This window comes from Pelodiscus sinensis, chromosome 4, assembly GCF_049634645.1.
Source record: "Pelodiscus sinensis isolate JC-2024 chromosome 4, ASM4963464v1, whole genome shotgun sequence".
In the NCBI taxonomy this organism is placed as follows: Eukaryota; Metazoa; Chordata; order Testudines; family Trionychidae; genus Pelodiscus; species Pelodiscus sinensis.
In genome coordinates, this window is record NC_134714.1 from 13108285 (window position 1) to 13116136 (window position 7852).

A 7852-nucleotide genomic window follows, 5' to 3' on the forward strand; every position below is an offset into this window, starting at 1 on the left:
GGCTGTTTCGTAGCTCAGGAGTTCGTGTGCATGCTCTTCCTCCTCCGCCTCCTACTCCCCTTTTTCCTCCCGCAGTGCTGTCGGGTTTTATGAAAATGAGCAGTATTGAAAGCCTTTCCATCCCGCTAGCTGTGAGCATCACATAAATGATGTAAATGGCTCCGAGGGTTTTTTTTCAAGTGAACTGTGTAGATCTGTGAAAATAATATCAGGGTTTTCCGTCAGAATGAGCTTAGCACTGTACTGAGGCATGCCATAATCTGACCCGACACCTCCAACCATCTGCGCTATCTATCTGCCTTCTGATTTACCAAATCTTCACAAGCAAAAGACAAACTGTACTTGATACTAAAGAAAAGACGGCGAGCTCCGGTCCAGTGAGTTTCTGCGGAGAGATGATTGGAGAAAATGTAAATCTGGTTAATTTCACTCTATAAGCAACTGGCAAAGCACCCCTCCCCCCCTCCGTTTTGTTTTGTTTTTTTAAGAAGCCACAACAAAAGACAATCAGATTAGGAAGGCATTTCTTTTGACAACTGTTCCTTGGGGGTGGGGGATATTGCAGAGAGCCTTCGAGAATATCTTGAGTTTAATTTCGAATATATGCTGCCTTTCCGAGCCTCGCTCCTAGTGTTTCCAGAAAGAAATGGCCACTGAAAAGCCCCATCTAGAATAAAACTTCGCGGCTTTTCTTTTTTTACTCCCCTTCCAGAAAACACAACGGATCCGAACAGTTCAGAAAGAGATGGCACGTCTTGCCGGGCAGCCATGATCATAATTCCGCTCTTTATTTATTTGGGGAGGCGTGGAAGGGATATTCATAAATTCGCTTCGCTCCCAGGACAAGAATCATCGGCCTCCGTTTAGCAACTGTCGGAGATGAGTATCAGAAGGCGATTAATATTTTAAAGGATTCCTAAAATATGCTTTAAGTTGCTGTCCTGACCTACGAATGACTTCTCACTTTCGATGGCAAGCTCGGCGTTTATTCAGGGCCACTCAACCGAAATCAATTAGGTTTTAAATGTAAACGTATAACGCTTTATTTGGGCAAAGGAGGGAGCTGGGAATCCCCAACATGAATCCCTCGCCCTAATTATTGAGGGGGGGTCGCAGGGCCTTGGGTGGGAGATCAATAGAGGGAGAGGAAGAGCTTGATCCGTCAAATAGTGGCTGCCCAGTTAGCACTCCTGACTCTATTCCATGGTAGCTTGCTTGCTTTGCTTATTTATCTGATTTTTTTGGGGGGGGGAGGCTGGGCTGAGTGCTTATTTTCCTTGTGAGGACCGTGCAGCGCTCCCTGGGGTGCAGATCATGGGTCCTTCCTGGATTGCAGGGCTCTATAGGAGACAACGGTGGGAGTAGGGGGCTTCGAAAGGAACTAAGCAAGTCCCCTGGTTCACTGGAACCCAGCAGCTTCTTGCTGTGTGTGTGTGTGTGTGTGTGTGTGTGTGTGTGTGTGTGTGTGTGTGTGTGTGTTGACATTCGCATGCTTCACTACAAGTCTCCGCGGCAATTGGATATTGTCCGCTCCGCAAAGCGCCCTGTTTATTTTCCTTTTCGCGGCCTTGTTAAGGTGCCCGCTCCGTGTGAGAGAGCTTCCCCGCGAGTGCCCGTGGGGATGGAAGCAGGCGGGGGACTAGTTTGTTCCAGGCTGCGATTTGGGAAAGATCCCCTCAGCTCTCGGTACACAGGAGTGATGAGCAACCGGGATGCTGCGGAAAGCTGCACAGGGCAAACAGCCTCCCCCCTTGTCTAGGCCCGCGTGAGTCCTTCGCTCTGTGTGTGTGTGTGTCTGTGTGTGTGTGCGCGCGCTCTCGTGAGTGTGTGTGCTCGTGAGTGCTCACGCGTCTGTGTGTCTGTGTGCACGTGCGTGTGTCTCTGTGCTCGGGTCTGTCTGTGTGTCTGTGTGCACATGAGTGTGTCTCTGTGCTCGGGTCTGTCTGTCTGTGTGTCTGTGTGCACATGCGTGTGTCTCTGTGCTCGGGTCTGTCTGTGTGTCTGTGTTCACATGCGTGTGTCTCTGTGCTCGGGTCTGTCTGTCTGTGTGCACATGCGTGTGTCTCTGTGCTCGGGTCTGTCTGTCTGTGTGTCTGTGTGCACATGCGTGTGTCTCTGTGCTCGGGTCTGTCTGTGTGCACATGCGTGTGTCTCTGTGCTCGGGTCTGTCTGTCTGTGTGTCTGTGTGCACATGCGTGTGTCTCTGTGCTCGGGTCTGTCTGTGTGTCTGTGTGCACATGCGTGTGTCTCTGTGCTCGGGTCTGTCTGTGTGCACATGCGTGTGTCTCTGTGCTCGGGTCTGTCTGTCTGTGTGTCTGTGTGCACATGCGTGTGTCTCTGTGCTCGGGTCTGTCTGTGTGTCTGTGTTCACATGCGTGTGTCTCTGTGCTCGGGTCTGTCTGTCTGTGTGCACATGCGTGTGTCTCTGTGCTCGGGTCTGTCTGTCTGTGTGCACATGAGTGTGTCTCTGTGCTCGGGTCTGTCTGTGTGTCTATGTTCACATGCGTGTGTCTCTGTGCTCGGGTCTGTCTGTCTGTGTGCACATGCGTGTGTCTCTGTGCTCGGGTCTGTCTGTCTGTGTGCACATGCGTGTGTCTCTGTGCTCGGGTCTGTCTGTGTGTCTGTGTTCACATGCGTGTGTCTCTGTGCTCGGGTCTGTCTGTCTGTCTGTCTGTGTGCACGTGCGTGTGTCTCTGTGCTCGGGTTTGGGTGTCTGTGTGCACGTGCGTGTGTCTCTATGCTCGGGTCTGTCTGTCTCTCCCTCCTGCTTTTGCAAACATCTTTGAAAGTCAAACTCTTCCCAAAAGGGCGCCGGGCGCTGTCGAGCTCTAGGAGGTGCTGAAACCTCCCCAGCGCGCGGCCTGCCGCCTGGATTGGCAGAGGCGGACAGTGAGTGGCAGGGCCCTCCATGGAAACCGGGCAGCCAATCTGCCGAGCCCAATCGCAAACCGAACCTCCCTCGCAGCCGCTGAACTGCGGCGAGTTCTTGCCGCCGCCCCCCACCCCTCCGCCAGCCTCTCCATCCCCCACCCCGCCTGCACCCCTCCCCCATTGAAACAGCCGCCTGGCGCTCCCGATCCCTTCCCCGCCCCGGCACTTCCACCGCAGCCGCCGCCGCCGCAGCCCCAGTGGCCCCGCGCGCCTGGGGAAAGGCACACGCGGAGCGGCCTTCGCACGTCCCCCGAGTCGCCCGCGTTCCCGTGGGAGGGGGATCTCGGGGTCCCTCGGCCCGGGCGTGGGGTTCCTCCCTTCCTGCCGTCGCTCTCCAGCCGGGCGGAGAAAGCTGCCGCGGCCGCCTCGATGTTCCAGCTGCCCATCCTCAATTTCAGCCCCCAGCAAGTGGCCGGGGTCTGCGAGACCCTGGAGGAGAGCGGGGACATCGAGCGCCTGGGTCGCTTCCTCTGGTCCCTGCCGGTGGCCCCCGCGGCATGCGAGGCTCTGAACAAGAACGAGTCGGTGCTGAGAGCCCGGGCCATCGTGGCCTTCCACACGGGGAACTACCGGGAGCTCTACCACATCCTGGAGAACCACAAGTTCACCAAGGACTCGCACGCCAAGCTGCAGGCCCTCTGGCTCGAGGCGCACTACCAAGAAGCCGAGAAGCTGCGGGGCCGGCCCCTGGGGCCAGTGGACAAGTACCGGGTCCGGAAGAAGTTCCCCTTGCCCCGCACCATCTGGGACGGGGAGCAGAAGACGCATTGCTTCAAGGAGCGGACGCGGCACTTGCTGCGGGAGTGGTACCTGCAGGACCCGTATCCCAACCCCAGCAAAAAGCGAGAACTGGCCCAGGCCACCGGACTTACCCCTACACAAGTGGGCAACTGGTTCAAAAACCGCAGACAAAGAGACAGGGCAGCCGCCGCGAAGAACAGGTCGGTACTTTGCGGGTTCCCTGCTTTTCGGGTTCTAAGAGCGACCCCGATCCACGCTGGGCGGCGGGCACAAAGCGGGGAGACCCAGCAGCCTCCCCCTCCCCCCGATTCTGCTGCTTTTTAATACTTGGCAAGCGTGCGAGGCGTGACCTGGAGGCTGTTTGCTTTCGGGGACACTTGCATCAACACAGAAGGGAAGGCGGAAATTAACGTAGTTAGGGAACCTGCGCCCTTTCCCCAATTCCTACTACTCGCTTGCCTTTTGTCAAATGTTAAGGATATGTCTATAGAATCGGTTTATGTGTGAGACCCATTGCAGCGGACGTGTAGCCATTTCGGGGAGGCTTTGTTTTATAAGTGTTTCATTTTTTTACTCAGCAGATTACAACACAGGAAACGATCAACTTTAAAGATTCTCTGTATTGGGGACGCTTAAATTAATAAATAAGCCACAAGAAAATATGTGCATTTCCCTTGAAGAAGTAGCGCATTAGATGGGGCATCAAAAATTATTTTCTGAACTGTTTCTATAATTACTATAATGAATATGATACAGATATGGGAAACATTCACTCGGCCATTCATTTTCCAGCCTTTATTAATTTAAATGCCAAATATATAAAAACGCTAAACATATAAATATTCCCATTCCAAATTTTGCTTTAAGATATATAGAAACTACATCAAATAGACCCATCTATTTCGCCATAAGTGTGATTTTGCAAGCTCGTTTCAGAAAACGTCGTCAATTGTTCTAATAGAAAACAACATTGTATGCATATTTCAAGATCGGCTTTTAAAACAGCCTTGTTATTTACAAGAATCAATCTTTTCATTCTGAATTCATTCGAATTCTGTTTCGGGCGCTTTTCAACCCTGAGGAATAGTTTCTGGATTTTTGTTTGCTTGTTTTGACTCAAAAGCAAATGGTTTGTTGGCGGGTGTTTTGGTTTGGTTTTCCTTTGAAACGTTATTGCTTTGCGTTGTTTATCCAAAATTAGCGACATAGGCAAATGTTCTGGAAAGCGGCAAAGAATCTCCAAATTAGAGGTCAAATTCCTGCCAGCTATTTCTGGCCTGTGGGATTTTTTTTTCAGAAGTCAGCAGGAAGATAACTAGGTAACGTGGATGGGTTTCACCCTCGACTGTCTAAAAGGAGTTCTGAAAAGACATGACTAAATAATTACAAATAAATAGTGCCTGGCAGCTGTAAATGAAATAAAAACACGTCGATCCCTATTTCCGGAACTGTTTAAGAGAAAAGATTCGAGCCTTTCCAAACGTGGAAAGGACACACGGCATGTGTGAATGGCAAAATCATGCACCGTAGGGAGATCCCCTTTACAAGGGACTTAAAGCTGCTGGAAAGACATCAGGACTGGAGTGGGGGTAACAGCAAAGGCCGAGGGGGAAGCATTCAAGAGACAGCCCCCCCGCTGTGTGCTTGCAGCCAGAAGCTAACTCAGTGTCTGGCCCAACGTGGCAAAATGTGGCTGACTGGGGGTCCGGCGTTGGCTTGTCCAGGAATAGCGACGGTGGCAGTTTGGAGTGGCGAGAGGCTGTGGCAGCAGAATAGCTGTTGGGTTATAAGACACACACGAGAGTGGGGCTGGTTAGTGATGCGGAGAGGTTTAGGGGGGTGAGGTAGAAGGTATACGGGGTAAGATGGCCGGTGAGGGGTCGGGGTCGGAGAAGGGGTTACGGGTAAGGTGGGAGGTGTACGTGGAGGCTGGTTAGCTGTTGGAATGAGTTTGATCTCAAGGGGAGAGGATGGCTGGCTAGCTCTTAGTGTGTAGTAAGTGATTGGGGTGGGTGGCCACCTGGCGGAAGAGAAAGATGATTGGGGTTAGGTGGGTGGCTTGTTGGGTGGAATAGGCGACTGGGACTGGATGGGTGGCTGTTGGATGGGATAGGTGATTGGGGCTGGGTGGCTATTGGGTGGGATGTGTGACTGGGGTTGGGTGGCTGTTGGAGGGATAGGTGACTGCGTCTGTGGACTAGGACAGATGGCTGGTCTGCAGTGGGGTGGCAGTCGAATGGGATATGTGAATGGAGGCTGGTCGGTGGTTATATAGGGTCGGTCGGTGGGAAGAGTCTGGTTAGATGGGATAAGTGGCTGTTGTAAGAGGTTGGTGACTAAGGAGGAGGAACTGTTAGCTGGCATTGGTACTGGAAGCTAGTAGACAGTTGGCTGTAATAACTGACTAGGGTGCGAGAGCTGTTGGAAGGTAGAGATCATGGGGGCTGTTTGACTGTTGGCCAAGATAGGTGACTGAGGTGGGAGAGCTATTGGCTGGAAGAGGTGAAGGATCCGTTGGCTGTTAGCTTGGATAGGTGACTGAGATGAAGGGCTCTGTTATCTGGGAGAGGTGACTTTGGTGGAGGACCTCTTGGCTGTTGGCTGGGATAGGTGACTAGGGTGGAAGAGCTGTTGGACATTTGCTGTGAGAGGAGACGGGGTGGAAGAACTGTTGGTTGGGAGAGGTGAATGGAGTGCAGGAGCTGTTGGCTGAGGGACATGACTAGGGTGGAGGAGCTGTTGTCTGAGACAGGTGACTGGGGTGGAGGAGCTGTTGTCTGTGAGAGGTGCCTGGGGTGGAGGAGCTGTTGCCTAGGAGAAGTGACTGGGGTGGAGGAGCTGTTGGCTGTTAGTTATGAGAGGTGACTGGGGTGGGGGAACTGGTGGCTGGGAGAGTGACTGGTGGTGCAGGAGCTGTTGGTTGGGAGAGGTGACTCGGGTGGAGGAGCTGTTGGCTGAGAAAGGTGACTGTGGTGGAGGGTCAGTTGACTGTTGGCTGAGATAGGTGACTGGGGCGAAGAAGCTGTTGACTGGGATAGGTAACTGACGTGCAGGAGCTGTTGGCTGTGAGAGGTGACTTGGTTGGAGGAGCTGTTGGCTGGGAGAGGTGACTGGGGTGGAGGAGCTGTTGGCCGGACTAGGTGACTGGGGCGAGGAATACCCCCTGTGATTGTGTGTCTCCCGGTTTCTTGCAGGCTACAGCAGCAGGTCCTATCCCAAGGCTCGGTGCGCTCGCTGCAGGCCGAGGAGGAGAGCGCAGGGGAGCCGCTGGGGACGGCCTCCAGCCCCGCAGCCAGCCTGTCCAGCAAAGCGGCCACCTCTGCCATTTCCATCACATCTAGCGACAGTGAATGTGACATCTGACACTACAGCCATGACCAACCAGGGGGAGAGAGATCGAGCTAAACACAGTGCCTGCCTGCCTCCAGAACACCCCGGCTCGCCTGCCCACCCGGAGCCTACCCCAGGCTGCCAATTTGCCAGGGCGCCATGACCTATGAGCACGCCCTTCCCGTGTAAACAGCGAGCGCGTTCCGTCTTAGCCCCGTAGGAGACTCTGTTCACAGAAATGTGTGTCGCCTTTATTTAAAAGGATCTGCTGAAACGATGCCTCAAAAACAAAAAATGCCAAGTTGCAAAATGTGTGAGCGCCTGCCCTGTATCCCGCGTGGGTATTTCATGTTGAAAAGACGCTGTTATGATGATGATTTTCTTTTTTTCCTTTTTCGCTTTACTTTAAAGGGTTTTATATATATATATAATGTTTATTTACTTATTTAAGGGATTGCTATGGTAGGTTTTTCTATTATTATTTTATTATTATTATTTTATTTTGGCTTGTTGTCTATGTGCACAGGTGACTTGTAGAGCATGTGCAGTATCGATACTGTATGAAGCAGCCTAAAACAATAATAAAATATTTGGTAAGCAACCTTTCTTACTTACAGGGTCTGTTTTAAAATTCTTACGGTCGGGGCCAATGCACAGAGCCCAGGGGGGTTAAGTGGACGGTTCTCGGATTCCACTGAAATCTCCCCGTGGACTTGCCCGGTGCCGAAATAATTAGCCATTCCCCATTTGCGGCACAAAGAGAGAGCTGGGCGAGGCCGCGCTGTGGAGTGCCCGTGACTTCCCCGCGCAGGGTTGCTTAGACAGAAGGGCGATCCCTCGCCGCGCAAAG

At 52.6% G+C, this 7852-nt stretch overlaps 1 protein-coding gene across 1 annotated transcript; it reads left to right on the forward strand.

The window, feature by feature from the left end:
- Positions 1-3134: 3134 nt before the first annotated feature.
- On the forward strand, positions 3135-7573 carry SIX6 (SIX homeobox 6). The gene is made up of 2 exons (XM_075926035.1): positions 3135-3872; positions 6867-7573. The coding sequence occupies exons 1-2, from the start codon at positions 3301-3303 to the stop codon at positions 7033-7035; spliced, it is 741 nt and encodes a 246-aa protein (XP_075782150.1). The 5' UTR covers positions 3135-3300; the 3' UTR covers positions 7036-7573.
- The last annotated feature ends 279 nt before the right edge of the window (positions 7574-7852 follow it).

Coding starts and splice junctions, on each gene's coding strand:
- SIX6 (XM_075926035.1), top strand. CDS start 3,301: ATGTTCCAGCTGCCCATCCTCAATTTCAGCCCCCAGCAAGTGGCCGGG. Junction 3,873..6,866: donor GCAGCCGCCGCGAAGAACAG/GTCGGTACTTTG, acceptor GGTTTCTTGCAG/GCTACAGCAGCAGGTCCTAT.